General features: G+C 49.6%; 1 protein-coding gene across 4 annotated transcripts in view; it reads right to left on the bottom strand.

The window, feature by feature from the left end:
* The window catches only part of EPB41L4B (erythrocyte membrane protein band 4.1 like 4B), a 124,920-nt gene that overhangs the window by 58,260 nt on the left and 49,007 nt on the right, over positions 1-17,653 (bottom strand). For all 4 annotated transcript variants that reach the window (XM_087869491.1, XM_045780221.2, XM_045780220.2 and 1 more), the window contains exons 5-14: positions 16,855-16,899; positions 14,972-15,024; positions 9,964-10,084; positions 8,824-8,911; positions 8,568-8,656; positions 8,202-8,271; positions 7,936-8,105; positions 5,620-5,729; positions 3,608-3,638; positions 364-397 (exon numbers count right to left, since the gene is read on the bottom strand). In XM_087869491.1, coding sequence (XP_087725617.1) covers positions 364-397; positions 3,608-3,638; positions 5,620-5,729; positions 7,936-8,105; positions 8,202-8,271; positions 8,568-8,656; positions 8,824-8,911; positions 9,964-10,084; positions 14,972-15,024; positions 16,855-16,899 — 811 coding nt within the window. The remainder of the gene's footprint in view (positions 1-363; positions 398-3,607; positions 3,639-5,619; positions 5,730-7,935; positions 8,106-8,201; positions 8,272-8,567; positions 8,657-8,823; positions 8,912-9,963; positions 10,085-14,971; positions 15,025-16,854; positions 16,900-17,653) is intronic.

The raw sequence follows: 17,653 nt of genomic DNA, 5'->3' as shown, positions 1-17,653 counted from the left end.
TCATGTTCCCGAGGCCGAGAACACACTGACAAAACACGGTCTCACTTGAGTGCCCCTAAGAGGTTGTATTTGACCACCCAGAAACTTAAATATATGTCCCTGCTGTTGACCATCTGACAATGTGAAAAAAAAAAAAAGGCCCAGCTGAAATGACCAAGAGGGACCAGGGGTCACGGAAAAAGGCTCTCCTCTTACTGTTTTCTCAAAAAAATAAAAACAACACCCCTGCCACCCGCCAACCAACAAAAAACGTTTTGCTATTGTTTCTTCGAAATTTGACTATAAGCATAATGACTGCTTGAATGTAGAAAATTTTGAAACTTTAAGAAGTATTAATGAAAATCTTTAAAAGCAGTATCTCACCTGGTAATTATGGACTTCGGGATTTGTTTTAGAGCTAAAGAAAAGAAGGGAAAAATCGTAACGTAACAGGTTGTAAAGTGGCATTATTAGTGATTTATTTAACAATCATCGACAAATCCTACCAACCCTGTTAGGAACCTCCACGAACACCATTTCTTTTTTGGTTATTAGCTGTTTAAATGAACATATAACCAAGGCAACCAAACAGCAACTTCCGTTCGGCACTTTCGAGCTCACAGATAGACACACAAGGCAATATTCCAGAATCCCACTCATGATGTCATGTTTCGGTGACAAACCAAGTAATTTTAGCTCCCGTCCCAGGTCTGCGCGGGCACTGCTGGGTGGCCAGCCAGAGCTTTCTCCAACTTCAGGGAGAGCTACCAGCCACTCCTGGGCAACTACCGCTTTGGGTCCCTCGGCTACCAACAGTGCTGCGTTCTGGCCACCGCTCGCTTGGGAACGCTCGCTCATTCCATTTAAGGCTCTGTACTGGGAACTTCACATCTGTTACTATTTAACCCACACGACAAGGCTATGAGGTCAATAACTGGTACCACCTTATTTTACAGATAAAGGAAAGGTTGCCTAACAGAGAAGTGAGGAAACCTGCTCAGGGCCAGCCAGCTAGACCGTGGCAGGGCCAGGACTGGAAGGGACATGTGCTCCATCCCAAAGCCCATGTACTTTCCACAAAGCCAAGTAGGCTCCCTGAGGGGCTGCAAAAATGGTCCAGGCTCCACATGCGTGATTCTATTTTGATGGACTCTTAAGTATAACTATTCTGGCAAAAAAAAAAAAAAAATTAAAAAGAGATATATACACGGGCGGAGCAGGCTGGCTTCACACATAAAATGCAATGTTTCATACGCAAGGTTGGCATCTACCAGGAAAACCACAAACCCGGCACAATCGTTGGGCTATGTTGCTAGGGTGGTGTGCTTGAAATCAAGGTTTATTGCTTCTCCAACAATGAGAGAAACATTTCATTGTTATGAGTCTAGCTTGGGGTCTAAATGGCTCTGTGTTCCAGTTTTCAGAGAGGGCGAGTGCACAGAGAGGCTCGGGGCCAGAATCACCTCTAGCTGGATTTCATCAGGAAGGGTAAGTGTTCTGCAAGGTGCTGTTTTTCTGGTATCACCTCTGCAGCCCAGAGCACAATTTCAGCCCTGGATCCCACAGCAATCCTACTCACCCCGGGATCCCACAGGCCGTGAAGAGCAACTGAACAGCTGCAAACAGTGGTTATTAGTTCATTTGTTCCTAAAGGGTATATTTACTGTGTTGTGTTTTTTTCCCCTAGTGGGCATTTTTTTTGTTTTGGTCCCCTATATATATAATTTCCACTAGAGGCTAAAAGGAAAATATAATTTTACCAGGGAAAAACAAAGCCGTCACTTCCTCAGAAAGCAAAGGAAAGACATGTTGTAATTCGCAAGCCCTTGAGAAATCAAAGACACGTTGACAGGTGCAGAAAGGTGTGACTACTTTGCGCAGGCTACCTGCCACGGGGATCCTAGAGACGGGCGTGCCTGCGGGCCTGCAAGGAAGCCATGAAGGAACCCGGTGACCTCCTCCCTCCCTCAGGGGGCAGGACTCTGGAGCCCCTTCTTCAGGTGCTGAGACGTGAACGCAGACACAAGAGTCACCCGCTTGCCCCCCAGCAGAATGGCGCTGCAGGCAGAGCCCGGAATCAGAGACAGAAGGCCGCATTCCCAGCTGTGCAATATATGGGCTAGTCGTGTTCTCTAGCACCCTGGGGCCCTGCCAGGTGTCTTGGGGCTGCCTGGGGGAGAGGGAGCAGGTGAACAGGCAGCCCAGCCTCCTCCTCTCTGCCTGGCTTCACCCAGAGCAGCTCCACTTTCGTTCTGTGCTCAAAGCTGGGCTTCCAGGTAAGGATTCTTCCAGGGGTCTAACATCGAAGGCTAAAAAAGTGAAGACCAACGCTGATCTTGCCCAACCTCCTCGTTTTCCATGAGAAAAAGGAGGCCCAGAAGGAAGGCCTAAGGCCGCAGAGCTGGATGGAAGCAAGGCTGGGGGAGAGGCCGGAGGCCTCCTGGTCCCCCGGCCCGCATCCTCATCACCCACCAGGGCATCGGCTACCCACTCCCCACCACGCCGGGCCCTGCCACCTGTCTGGAATTCCTGGCAGAGTCAAGCTGTGCTCATCTCTGAGATCTCCACAGCGCCCGAGACCTGTGCCGGGCAAGACCCAGGAGCTAACTCAACTGGGCCACCGGTGGCTGGAGCTTGGACACCAGGGCCAAAACAATTACAGCCTGTGACCCTCTAGCATGACAGCCGTTTCAGAGAGCAAAAAAGAGGTCTGTGGGAGGTGGTATTGTGGTTCTCACCCGGGCCACACACCAGAATCACCTAGGAGCTTTAAAAAACCAGATGCCTGGGTCCCCCTCTCCGTAATGGAAGCAATTAGCCTGAGGCATGGTCTGGCTGAGTGGCTGGGGGGGGGGCGGGGTTCAAGTCTCACCAGGTGATTCCATGTACAGCAAAGATCAAGAACACCTGTGCTGGGGAAGTGGCTGGCAAATCACACCCCGTGGGCCGAGCCTGGCCCACCTGCATTTATGAGGGAAGTTTTATTGGAACACAGCTGTGTTCTTTCATTTACACACCGTCTACGGCTGCTTTTGTGTGCCCGCAACAGAGCTGAGCAGTCACGAAAGAGATAGCATAGCCTCCAAGGTCCAAAGTATTTACTATCTGGCACTTTACAGGAAAAGGTTGCTCACACCTGTGCCGGAGTTTCAGCCTTGTGACATGTTCTTTTGTCTGCAGGACATTCAATAAAGGTGTTTAGTAAAGGGCTGCTCTGCTGTATGACTGTAAACCCTGCACGTCACCCCGTGGATCCAGCATTTGCTCTCGTGGAGCTTTGGCTCAAGAGCTCAGCCTTTGTTTCCCATCACTGCCTGCCGTGCCATCAGCACAGTGGGCCGCACACCCTCCTCTCACCTTTATCGCCCACCGTTGTCATAACCAAAGCACAAAGCTATGCAAACAAAGCAGCTGCATTTTAAAAAGGAAAAAAAAAACTGTCTCGGAACATTCTATTGTGTACTTATTGAAAACCAGGAGGATGGTATAGCCAGGCAGCAGAAAAAGGGGGGAAAAATCATCAGATGACTCACTCTGTGGTTTAATTATATTAAGGAAAAAGTCAACATTGCAAATAAAGACAATAATTAGAGAGAAGAGCTGTACCCCAGAGTCTGGGGGCACTTACCAGAACTGAGCCGCTATCACCGGGTTGCTTGCTTTAAAGGAAAAAGAGAAAGGTATGTCATCTTAGAGAGCTGTATCACTATTCACCACGCAATGACAATGACCAGGGTGGAGAGTTCTGTGATCTCAGAGGGGTCCTGACCCCAGGAGGCAAAATCTTCACCTTCGCTACTTCTCCTTTCTGGAGGAAAAGTCTCCTTTCCCGTGGGCCAAGCCCTCCAATTCACCCATCGAATGTTGAGCGTGCTCCCAGGGCCAGGTGCGCTCAGATGCAGAGATCAGAGACAACTCTTGTTGTCAAGGAGCTCACAGTCTTGACCCAGAGACAGAGAGGTGTGTAAAATCAAAGACAGCATAAGGGGATGAGAAAGGCTGAAGTACGAGCCTGCCTGCACCGGGGAGCTCAGGACAGACATTTCTGGCTGGAGCAGCGGTGTGTGTCTGTGGAAGGGACCATGGACAGAGCTAGAACTCCTGTATCTAGACTCGCCCTCGTTCTTTAAAGGATGCAGTGTGGGCAATCATTAAAAGCTTCACAGAGATGCCAGAACTCTGGCTGGAGAAAATGCCAGTAAAACAAAAGAGGAAAAGAGGATAGAGACTGGGAAGGAAAGCAGAGGAGAATCAGAGAAGCTGTGGTCTGGAAGAGCCCCAAAGCCACCCATGGGGTCAAGGGTCAAGTCACAGACCGCCTCCTCCCTCTGTGATACCAGGGAGTCTTTCCCTTTGTGCCTGCACATGCCTCCGGGGCCTGGGAGCTCAGCAGTCTTGAGATGGCTCTGTCTTTGGACAACACCATTAGGAAGCTCTTCCTTATTTGGAGTGTTTCTGGACAGCACTGACCCAAAGGACCACAGCAGGCATAAGGCTTGACAGGGAAGCAACACAGCCCTCCTTCTCTCCCCCACCGCATCACCTGTCACTCCCAGTTCCTGCAATCAATCACCTTCATCCATCATCACCCTTCTCTGGGCATGCCCCCAGTCCTCTCACCCTCTGGTCCTTCTTGGAGGTGAGGCCACATTTCCAGGGCTCTGGCCATTTTTCCCCATTAGAGCAGCCAAGAATGACTTTAGAGAGCTTCTGGCTGGCGTGCTATTGCCCCATTGGTTCAAAAAGGCAGGAAACAGTGGGGAACACAAGGTTGACGATTCTAGAAGGGGGGAAGTAAAGGTGCGGGTCCCCTAAAGGCCCACTAAGCCCTGAGTTATACAAAGAAAACCTATGGAAGGGCCGCTAGGAGTAAGTGATATGTAGGGGAGGGCCTGGGGGGTTGGGAGCACAAAGGCCGTGCCATGAAAGGGCCCACAGTTCAATGGTAAACTAGGTGTCCCGGAGGGAGGAACAATCAAGCGCAGACAGAGGAGAGCTGGGAGGTGGGATGTGGAGGCCGGGTTTAAACGAGCCACTTGCTCATTCACTGACTGGTCCTGTATTGGGCACCCGGCCTCAACACGCGTGAGGCCACAGTTGTAACTGACAGACAAGGCTCAGGGGGTTCTGGAAAGGGGGGGAGGGGCAGGTTAAATTCAAGGGCATGTGTGTTCGGATGGACCTCGGGACCTGAGTCCAGGATTTAAAAGTTCTGGATCTGCTTTTACATGGACAGAATTCTGGTTAGCATGAGACTAATGTCCCCGTTTGAAATTGTAAAATGGAGGAGAGGAGGGACTGTTTTCCTAAGACACAGCATCATCTTCCACAGGCAAACGTGGTAACCAAGATATTCCTAAGGTCCCAGGTCCAACAGAAGCAAGAGGCACAAGAAAAGAAGTATGAAGAAGAGGGAGAAGAAAATGAATGACATTGAATGGGAAAAACTAAGGACAGTGGACAGCAAAAGTGGCCTGATTCCCCTCAAGAGAATTCCTCCCATCGGGATTTTGTCAAAAGCTTCAGAATGGCAGAGCAGAACCGTAGAAAGTTCCTTTAAGAACTGCGTTACCAAGGTCCATGGGGCTTAACCCACTAAACTATAATGTAAAATTCCAGGGAGAATGAACAACACACCACCTTTGAATGTCGAATGTCTCCGGGATGGATAGCGTTTACTAGGCTTCCGCTCAAAGGTGCTGGTTCTTCGTAACCTGGCGCCATGTGTGGCTTGGTATTCTGTCCGTCCGCTGGAAAGTAAATATTTCATTGCATGTTACCAATATCAGAGTATCAGTACATTATGCATATTTGGAAGCACGCTTCTATTTTCAAGAGCTCCGATGTAAATTTCAACTTATCATGAACTCATTTGGTGAAGACACACACTAAATTTAGCCTCGCGTTTGGAAATATAAGCTTTGCCAAATCCAAGCTGTATCATAGGGGCAGATATTTCCACTGAAAGACAAAGCCTGCAATTTAGGTACCAGCCACTTGGCTGCACAAACCAAACAGGGCCAAGTACTCAGAACATCTGACCGAGAGAGAACAATGATTCACAAATAAAATAACCTTTCATAACACACATTACATAGCCATTTACCTCTTCTAAAATGCTGTTCTCAATGACCACTTAAGTCAACCGTGGCCTTCTTACAATGCCAAGGGAAACATCTCTTCTCTCACCAAGGCTTTCTGGGTTTCAACCACCGTGCGGCCTCGCTGCCCTTTCCAGGACGCGTGCTGCTTTTATCTGATCGCTGCTGTATTCCAGCCGTGCTCGGCTGACGATTTCTCACACGGAAGGGACCACTGGCCACCTGCTCTAGATGCTTCCAAGGGGCAACCTTATCTCCAACCTCCCTTCCTTCTTCACCTCTCCTCAAGCAGCAGAAGGGAGCCTGGTCTGGCCAAATCCTGGCGGAGTTTCCCCCCAGGATGGCAAAGGCCGCTTTGGCAACCATCCCAACCGCTATCCCTTGCACAGTAGATAAATCTGAAATGAGCGCATTTTTTGGCATATTCAACAGAGTTCAAGGACAGGCCGTGTGTGGGTAGAGGTTATGAACCAGGTGAAGTTTTAGAGCTTATGACAGCGAGTCTCAGATCTGTAAACGAGCCTCAGAAACCAACCCGGGGAGGGCATTTAAAATGCGCATTCCCAAGCCTTGTTCCTGAACGCACATGTGCGTGCACCCCATCGATTCTGATTACAGGGGTCTCGGATGAGGTCCTAAATCCTCATTTTCATTAGGCCTCCAGGGCATTTTTATGTATTTTGAAAGACACGGTCTTACAGTCACAAGTAAAAAGACGTGAAAAATTAAATTCTTCATGTTTTCGGGGTCTTTTCAGATTCAAATATTTACTGAGCCCACCCTGGGTCACTGGGACACACACGGACACCTGCTCGCACTCTTTACCATCACCAAACTTCTTGATGTTGGTGCAGGAAAGGCAAGGGTAGTGGTTAAAGTATAAGACCTGATGGTCTGGGGTTGAGTCTCAGCTCTCACTTAACTGGCTAGAACTCTGGGTAGATTACGCAACCCCTCAGCCCCTGCCTCATCTGTAAAATGGGGATCATCAGAGGACCTATGGCCTTAAATCTGCTGCGAGGATCACACATTGGTCCACGAAAAGCTCTAGAGCACCTCATGTTCTAAGTCTGTCGACCTCACGTGCACTGAGCACTTAAAGCGTGGTTAGTGAGACAGAGGAACTACATTGTAAAGATTGCATTTATTTATTTATTTGAGACAGAGAGAGAGTACAAGTGGGGGGGGGTGGCACGGCAGAGGGAGAGGGAGAAGCAGGCTCCCCGTCGAGCAGGGAGCCTGAGGCAGGACTCGATCCCAGGACCCCAGGATCATGACCTGAGCCAAAGGCAGATGCTTAACTGACTGAGCCACCCAGGCTTAAATTATTTATTTAATATTAATCTTGGGGCACTGGGGTGGCTCAGTCGATTGAGCGTCTGACTCTTGATTTTGACTCAGGTCATGATTTCATGGGTCGTGAGATCGAGCCCCACGTTGGGCTCCGTGCTCAGCGGGAAGTCCGCTTGAGATTCTCTTTCCCTCTGCCCCTCCCCAAATCTCTCACACACGGACTCTCTCTCAAATAAATAGACAACTTTAAAAAAAAATTCATTTAATCTTACTTAATCTTAACGGCCACATGTGGCTAGGGTCTACTGCTTTAGACGGCATAGTTCCAGCGACACGTCCGCGATGGACAATTCTCTCATTAGTCCCACTTTTATCCATGAGAACGCGGAGGCTCAAAAAGCTTAGGACTCAACCGAAGGTCAGATCCCAAGAAAGAAGCAGGGACGGGACGCCCGACTCAAGCCCCCGGACACAGATCTACACGTTGCTCCATTCACGAGAAACATCCCTGCCGCCCTCTGTCGAAACGGGGCATCCACGTCGCGAAAACCCCAGTGCCCACCTGAATCTAAAGCGAGACCCCAGGCGGATGAAGTCCGATCTGCTGGATTTGCTGTTTCCTGGTGTCCGCAGTCGGAAAAAGGCGTGATGCTCCACGGCGCATTTCCACAGGTGCTTGCACGTCCTGGCGCTGTCCAGCCGGAACACAAACGTGTGCTCCTGCTCCCGGCCCTGAGAGGCGAAGTGCGAGGCGCTGGCTCAGGGGCTCTCAGCGACCTCGGGGAGGCCCTGTCGGCAGCGAGGACGGCACGCCGGGGCCGGACTTACCTGATCGTCGTCCTCCACCACGACCAGAGTCAATTTGCTCTTTTTAAAATCCATTTTGGTAATTTTAGGCCTGGGCAGAGAGAAAACACTTTAAAAGTACAATCGGCAGGAAGGCTATCTACACAAACAGCAGTTTCCTTTCTACTCGTTTTAAGCTTAGGTGTGCTACAGAAATCATTCATTCATTCAAGCGTGATTTATGCAGAAGTTTCAGGGCCAGAGTGCCAAACACCCACAAAGGCAGAGCAGGGGGTGTTTTTCAAGCAAATCTGGGTGTTGCCAATCTCCCTCCGTCATCATCCATCACATAGAATTCCACCACAAGATAGGAAAAGACATTTTTAATATTAGACAAAACTAAATTACCAAAAGAATAAGCCTATTTTGTTAGCTCCTTCAAAGATTAATATGCCTGTCGGGGTCAGTCCAAGAGAATATTCACAGCCATCTCTTCCCTACAAATAAACGAAGGGACAATCGGTAGAGGGTTCTAACAGGTCGTCACAGAGCAGAATGCAAAACAGTTTCCTCGCCACGTTGCTTTGTTGGCACACTGTTTACACGTGGCCTGGCCGCAGCGCACCCCAAGAGACCCCGTCACTTAACCGCACACGGTTCTTACCCTGACAACGTGCATGTCTACCCCATACATTTCCAGCCACTTCGCTTTATTCAGATAGGACAGTTCCGCCTGGGCAGGGCTCTTTCCCCTTAGAAAAACCAACGGAAACACATGTAAACTGCAGCTCGTACACCCACAGGATTCTGAAGGGCACAAGCACACTAGGGGATGGTCTGCAGCGATGAAAGGAATGAGGGTGTAGATGAACAGGAGAAGACCTCCATGGACAGACTGCCCCTCGACTAGAAAGGTGACCGCCAGCAGTGCTTGTAATGTGCACACGGAAGGCAACAATTTGTGTGCATGGACGTGGCTATGCCCACGCCGGGTAAAGAGGCCGGAATGCCACACCACTGGCTGCCCACGAGGACCGGCTGCGGTGTGCACGGGATGTGGCACCGCAACGCCCCGGCCACACCTTCCTCTCCTGTTTTGACGTGGTACGAGAGTGGGCTAGCATCACTTTCCAGTTTCAAAAAAAGCGCTCAGGCCCCTGAGAAGGACTGAGGGACAAGAGAAAACTAGGCTCCATTTCTGAGTCCAAGACTGACTCAGAGCAGGCAGAGTTCAGGAAGGGGGCTGGGAGGGCAGAAAGGCGTGAGACTGTCGCCGAGGGAGACCCCGGGGAGAAGGAGCAAAGAGCCAAGCCATAAACGACAAGGCTGGATGTAGCTGTGGTGACCACACGTCCTGAAATGTAATGCTGTACAACACACGGTCTCAAACACCAGTGTCCCTGTAAGGGTCTCTAAAGGGTTTACTCTAGAAGGTTCAGGCCACGGACAGAGGCCCGTGTGCGGGCGAACAGACCGAGGCAGAGCCTGGTCACTCTCTCTAGGAGGCCAGGCGAGCAGCGGTGTCCCCGGCAGCCACGAGCCAATCAGGACCAGGCTCTGTCATCAGGGAGCAACGGGAGCGCGGCGCGCTCCTGCCTGTTATCTCAGTATCTCAGGAGAGGCAGGTGTCGTGGGGCCCTTTGGCAAAACAGGACTGAGAGGCACGGGCGAGATCAGTGAAGAGCTGGAGCTGCAGTTTGACAGTCTTCAACCAGAGCCATTCTGCCGGCACATCAGAGTCCGACACACGCTTACAGATCACGAAATAAACATAGCAGAATGCTAGCTGGTAGCATGGCGGTACCTGCACTCTTTCCATCTCTGGAAGATATCAAATTCCATCGCTTCTGTCTGATTTGGAATGAACCGAAACTCAGACACAAGCTCTGGCGTGTGTTCTGGAAGCTCGCACTCCCCCAGCTCCGCTGCGAGGTTCATAAAAGGGAAGGAAACAGGAGACAGTGAATGCTTTCAGTGATTGCTGCAACCAGGTCCAGAGGCAGTTTGCACGATTATGAAGCACACGTATCCCCACGTGGAGAACCCCCTCCTTCCAGGAGGGCTGAACTCCCGCCCGGTGTCCACACGTACATCCAGAATCCCCAAGAATCACCCTCATGCCCTCCCCCTTGGGCAAAACACCATTATCTCAGTGATGCCTGTCTTTCTCTCGACTGTTTCTCCTACCCGAGGAGGCCCAGATGATGTTTCCCCCGTGAAGTGGTAGAGCCCAGATTTGCAATAAAAGGCAACTGCAGGGAATGAGGACCTGCTCGGAAACATCCATTCGAGCAGGCTCTCGCTAAGGGTGGGTCCAAGCAGCACTCCTGAGTCTGCAGTGCTGGAGAGGACCAATCAAGAATTCAGTACATGTAGAATCTGGGGGAAAATATGCCAGGAGGGAGAGGGAAGGAGTGAGGCGGCCGGGGGGTGGGGGGGGGGGGCGCGACAAGGCTGCAGGAGCAACTGCGGCAAGTCAGCCAGAACCAGGAGGAAGACAGTAGCTCAGAGAAGAGGAGCGGCCACCTGAGCAGTCCCAGCCTGAAGCCCAAAGCGCACGGTATGCTAGTTGCTCTCGCCAAGTACCCCACAGAGGGAAGGGCCCAAGGACACAGGGGGCCCCATGCCTCCAAGACACAAATGAAAAAATCCACTCTCCCTACCCTGGACCCCACCCCTGCAGCTCAGGGAGCAGACCCCAGGCCATAAAGGAATGCTCCAGAGGCTTCTCTGATGCCCTGCCGCACAAAGGGTGCCCCAGCTTCGGCATCACCGGGGAGTTTGCTTATAATGCCCAATCTCAGGCTCCACGCCAGACCTACTGAAGCCAAGCCTGCTTTTTCACCAGAAGCCCAGGTGACGGGTGCACAGGCTACTCTGGAAAGCACGGGTCTGCAACACTGGCTTTTGACCTTGCGTGCACATCAGGATCACCCAGAGGGCTCCCTAAAACACACACTGTTGAGCCCCATCCCCCAAGATTCTGATGCCGTAGGTCTGGAATCAGGCCTGAGAATTTGCATTTCTAACAAGTTCCCAGCTGACCCGGGAACACACCTTGAAAACCACGGCTCAACACAAGAAATCCCACCAACTGATGAGTCAGCACACGTCTGAGCTCCTCCAGTCACAGCAACTCCCTAAGTACCCAGCAGCCTGTCCAACCCCGGAGCCCACCGTCTCTGGAGGGACTCCGACGGGCTTGCAGAAGTGGGTGAGACTTCTCTGCCCGTACAGATGAAGCACTACTAGCAAGCTCAGAGGGGCCAGGGGAGAGCAGTATGGGACACTGCCTGACACAGGGTGGGGACCTCACCTGACCGAAGCCCCTCATTGTGACTCTTTAGTGGACGGACCCTGAAATCACCAGGTGGTCTGGCGCACGGTGTGCAGCTACTCGGTGCCTCGGGCAAAGGCACAAATGAAGATTCTGCTCTGGAAATATTCACCCAGCGAAGGAGGGCTGGGCTCCCAAGGCTACCACTGACCGAACAAGCGCTCACCCTGAGGCTGGGGGGCTGGCGAGGCTAGAGGGGCAGTCTGGGAAGAGATCTCCTTCCTGTGAACCACACTTCCCCTGCACCCATGCGCCGAAGTGGGGCAACAGAGCTCTGGGTTTAAGTGATGTCTCGGCGACACCACTAACATCATCAAGCACAGCAGGGAGAAACCAGACAACGACAAGGTTTTTCCTAAGACCAGGCACGGGGGCCAGTGTCCCTCCTCACCGTTACAGGACTAGACACGGCCTGAGCTATGCCTGCTACACGTATGCTGAGACAGCACACTTGCCTTCCAGGAATCTTCCAAGTGGCAAAACGACACTCCACTGTCTGTGAATTCTGTAGCCAGGGTTCTGGCTATGGAGGGGGCGGAGGGTGGCGGAAAGAGCTCAGACGCAGCAGAGCCGGAATCCGCCCTCTACCATATACTATCCCTGCGACCTGGGCAACCCACTTAACCGCTCTCCGTCTCTGATGCCCCGCCAGTAAAACGGGAGCTACTGTGAGGATGAAAGAAGGTCATGGGACTCACAGCAAATGATGGTCCCGTTCTCCTCCCACTCTTTGTGTCTGGATTAACTTACTTCCTCACTTTCTTTCTTTTTTTTTTTTTTAAGGTGTTATTTATTTATTTGACAGACAGAGAGAAAGAGCACAAGCAGGGGGAGCGGCAGAGGCAGAGGGAGAGGGAGAAGCAGGCTCCCCGCTGAGCAAGGAGCCTGATGCGGGGCTCGATCCCAGGACCCCAGGATCATGACCTGAGCCAAAGGCAGATGCTTAACTGACTGAGCCACCCAGGCATCCCATTAACTTTCAAATCTATCATAAACTTAGTCCCCAAAAGAGCACAGCCTTCACTCAGGGCCACTGCGTCAGAACTCTGGAGGAGAACCGTTCATTCAAGGACAACCACAGCAAAACTATGTCTTCGGGGCTCAAGCAAGGGAAGAAACACACCCTCCATTTTATTCAAAGCCAGACACGCTCCAGTGATCCTGATGGCCTGACGCAAGCTGGTTCCCCTGGGGTGGAACTGGAAGGCAGGCTGTCGCACTTCCCAATGGGATGTAGGGAAAAGAGGCCCCAGAGGGACAATGTAACAAGACCTTCCCGCCTTGTGTGTCTAAGCCTTCAGCCTTCTTCATTTGTAGCGGATACAATGGCTGCATCTTAAATTACACCAGGTTGTGGTTCCAACTCAAATGGGTCATTTCCCCAAGAAAGGCACACAGACAGCTGATCTCATTCACGTCTGCCTCGGCTCTGGGGCGCAGCAAGCGGTCCTACCAGAGCTGGACTTTGTGAGTGTGCTGATGCCTTCACCCCCACAGCAGGAAGTGAGGGAGGATGCGGGGGAGGGGAAGATGAGAATGCGTGTGCCTCGAGCTCTCCTGGCTCAGGACCAGTGGACTGATGGCCCCGGGTCTGACAGGGATGTGACTTCATCCTGTTAACTACACTCTGACTATGGCCGGGCTACCGACTCTGACGGCAGAACCTCCTGGAGACGCAGAAACTCTAGAGTAGATGCCACTTGGCCAGCTGGTAGAATGAGGACCTGGCCAAGATGGAGAGCAGATTTCCATGTCCCCCAAGCCATTATAGAGTCTTATAGCATTCACCATAAGGACTGTTATATCAGGAAAATGTGGACGTGAAGCCCTTAGCATTGTGTTTGGCACAGACATTTACAGAGGACAACACTGTCCCTTCTACAACCTGTGCTTTCAGACCTCACGAGCAGGCTCCCCCCTTCAACCAAAGTCTTTGAAGAGCCTCTCCAACTTCATTCGATTCATTCTATACTTCCTGGGCACCTACTACATGCGAGCCCCCATTAGAGAACAAGAATTAAAAAGTGACTAAGGAATAGAAGTGTCAGGTAAGGGGAGTATCTTGCAGTCATTAAAAACCATCGTTATGACAAAATATGTGCACTAAAAATACCAAGTAGAAAATCATACAAAAAACTGTATATGACTGATCGGAATTACATTTTAAAAACTGCACCCAACTCACAGAAACTCTTGACTGTGCATGGCAGGATGATGGGTTCCTTCCTTCCTTCTACTTGTCTATTGTGCTGCTGTCCTAATAGTCTATAATAAATTTGTACTGGTTTTATAATTTGAAGACTTAGATCAACTTTTAAGAATTGGCAAATACAAAAGCTGGAAGCCAAATCTTATGATGGTATTCAAAATTAAATAGTAATTATGAGTGAATACATCATAATTCATTATCCCATAGAAGCCGATAAACACACTGGTGAACAAAACCACAACATACTGATGTACTGATAAAATTCCTATGTGCGGTTACATGTTAGGAACCTCTTAATTAATCCTGGAGACTTTAGCAAGTGTTTCCTGTGCATTTGAAACTAAAATCGACCAGTGCCTAATATGGAACAGTGAACGTTGACAATCGTGCAGGCAAACCTACCATCTAAGTCCCGCCTCTAAGTAGATGACTCCCAGTCAATGCTTCGGCCTGACCTCTCTGACAGAGCCGGATGTGCACACTCAAGAAGCTACTGGGGGTCTCACTGGCACCTCTCAGCCAAGAGGCCCTCCACAAATGATCTCCACTGGAGCCAGCTCCTCTAACCATTCACGCTCCCATCACCCACCATCAGGTGCCCTCTGTGACTCTTCCCTGACTCCCCTCTCAACACTGATCTAATGACCAGATCCTTCTCTTGTACCACCAATGTTGTTTTTTTGATGTGTGTGTGTACGCGCGTGTGTACCCCCCTGCCCTAGTCAGTTTCCTTTTACTACAGCAACACCTTCTTACTGCACCCCCAGCCTTGGTCTTGCTCCAGTCCCTCCTCCCCATCACAGTCAGTGTGGCCTTTCTAAATGCACACCTGACCAGGCCTGCCTCCCTCTTAAGAGCCTTCAGAGGCCTGCTGACAGCATGAAGGTCATGCTCTTTAAACAGGGTTCAAGGTTGTCCACTTCTCCAGGTTCTTGAATTTCCACCCTCCAACACCACTCGACTGCTGGTGCCTCTCTGCACTTTTCTCTTTTGTGTCTTGATTCCTTTGCTCATTTTCATCTACTTATCTCTCCCAAAGGGCCTTCGCCTTCCAAGCTCCCTGCAGGCCTTTCTGCGGGAACTACGTTATACCCTGTGTGTGGTTTTGCCGTATCCTCACAGGACCACAAGCTACTTGGAGATGGAGGCCGTACTGTATTCATTTATACCTCCAAAGTAGAGAACTGAGCCCGGCACACGGGATAATCAATTGCTGAAAGGAGAGCATAACATTAAAATGCTAATTACCACTAAAGAAGAATGTACCTTGTAGACAGAGAGCAGCTAATTCCACAGCCGTTTCATAGGGGCATTTCAATCTTGAAAAAAAAAAAAACAGAGGAAATTAATTCTGTATATGAACTTTAATACTCATAAACCATACAAAATATCATTAAAGTCATTTTTCAAAAGGTAGTGATATTTAGATAATGATTTTTCCCAGCGGCTTCTACTTTTGCTGTCCACATGAAAGACTGCAAACAAGCTAACTTCCACTACCTATTTCCCAAAGTCAGTCTCACCGTCTAGCAAAACCACCCAACCTAGGTATGGTTTCTATCCACCCTGTGGGCAACTGTACTGAATTTGGCCAGAATGGGGGAAGTTTGGGAAGTAGAATGAAAAGCCTTCCCTTTGCCTTGTGATTTTTGAAACTTACTTGATATAGTACATGCACCTTTTCAAGCTGCCTTATATCTTTCTTGAAACCAGGTCATAATGTTAAAAATAAACAGACAGACACAATACCTAACACTGCCAAGACAGCTGGATACACTCAAGCGTTCTAATAAGTATAAGGGAGGCAGAGCCACAGACGTGTATTACTACACCCCAAATCGCTGATCTCATTCACACTTCAAACTACAAATTGAGTTAGAAAAATAATAATGACATGCATTGGTACAGAACTTCACAGTTTTCAAAAGCCTTTCGCGTGTACGACCGGATGTGGTCAATGCACGGCGTTTATAAACCCCGAAGACGGGTGCTGCCAGGTCTCCCCCCGCCCCCACTTTAGAGATGAGGAACTGAGTGTTCAAGGGTCTTGCTCAAGGTCATCCAGCTGGTAGGAGGCAGTGTTGGGACCAGAACACCATCCTGCTCTGAAGTACAGTAAATCAGGCCGAAGTGCACGGAAACTGCGAAGTACTGTACAAATGCGAGATGTCGCCATTAATATTTTTCCAAACTGAAGACAATTACTAGAGTTAAGAGGCCTTTAGTATGAGGAGCACAGTATGCAGAGAGAGAGAGATACACACACACTCGTAATACACACACCAAAGATCTGTATCGCATGGCTGAATAAGGCAAATGTATACACTGTACAATCTACGTGTGCGATGGTGGGTATTGCACTAAGGTTTTTAGAGCATACGTTCGATGCAGAGTCTGCAAATTCGGAAATCACTTTTCAAATTTCCTTCTGATTATATTCAGAATCAAGATGTGCTCTTTTCAGCATCAGGGGTTGCTTTTTACATTCAGTATAGTCTTTGTTTTCCGTGGCACAGAAAATGGTCAATATATATGCGGAAAAGTGACACAACTGTAAAGGCTAGGACGGCGGAAATTTCCCATTTTTAAAGTAAGTACTGCAGGCGAGACCAACCACGTCAGTGCCAATGCTTCTTGTGCTTAGCAATCATTGTCGCCCGGGGGCCGGTATTGAAAAACCATTTTCGAGAGGGGAAAAGGAAATGAGATGAGATGTCTAAACCTCCTATCAGAATCAGAACCTAACCTGTTTTCGTTGCTTAAATGCAGATGGTGATGAATGAGACTTCTGACTATCCAAAGGCTTGTACGTGTATACATACTAATAACGTATCTTGCTTGCAAATACGACAACAGCCATTATGAATGGGGCAGTGATGTGATCAGGGAGAGAATTATTCCCAAATGCACATCACTTAAGATATTAAATGCTCTTGGAAATGCTTCAAGCCATATAGTAATCATTTAAAATAAGATGATGATGACAGTGATACAAGTATTAGACTCACTTTACAATGCCTGGTGTACTTTTTTTGAATTTTGAAAAGGGAACAAGGGTAGAAGAGTTAAAACAACAACAACAACAACAGTGATTTAGAAATATACTATGATCTATCCTGGGGTAAGAGGGAGAACAAAAACATACTTACTTTCCTGAAAGAATGTCATGCCTGAGTTGTAAAACAAACAGGTACCTGATAAACATACACAAAAGTCAACAGAGGGGCCTCTTTCCCAGCCACTTCCAATCCCCAACTGCCCATCACAGATCCCGCCCCATGCACAGCCCCGAATTCCGCATTGTAAAAAGGAGTCCAAATCAAATGAGAACTTTTGGTGGAAGCATCTCCTCCTGAGTCTGCAAGAAGGCATCCCAGAACCTAGCTAGGCAGGTGAGTGCAAGGTTGGAATTCGCAAGATACTTGGAGGATGGAACATGGAACACCGCACAGTCCAGTGATGGCCTCGGCAGCACCGCAGGTGCCTGAGAAGAGAGCTCACACACAGGCATGCGACGTGGCCAATCAAACAGACGGGGCGGAGCCACTGCACTTGGCCCACAGCCAGTCCCACCAGCCGATTCCGGGAAGGGTGCAGCTGCTTGTATCAGAAAGTTTACAGCTGACTGTAGTTAGCAACTGCTTGAGGCTTTTTTCCTGATGCAGGTTAACTGCAGACTCCCTCTTTTAAAAAACAAACGTGCACAAGCACAAGCACACACACACACACACACCCAAAAATCCCGGAACTGAGCTGGAGGGGGTTATGGGGTAATGAGAAATGGGGAAAGGAAAGCAGCAAATAACACAAGTGGAGTTCACCTAAGTAAAAAAATTAAGTGTCTTGGCTTAACTAAGTGTTGTTTTTTTTAACCAGGAAGATGTGGGCATCAGAACCACTTATAGTGCTTTGTAAAAGCCAAAGCTACCCACGCTCCGCCCCATACCT

Source organism: Ursus americanus, chromosome 18 (genome assembly GCF_024610735.1).
Source record: "Ursus americanus isolate L20-20 chromosome 18, mUrsAme1.1.p, whole genome shotgun sequence".
NCBI classification, from domain to species: Eukaryota; Metazoa; Chordata; class Mammalia; order Carnivora; family Ursidae; genus Ursus; species Ursus americanus.
This window is presented reverse-complemented; position numbering and strand designations above follow the sequence as displayed.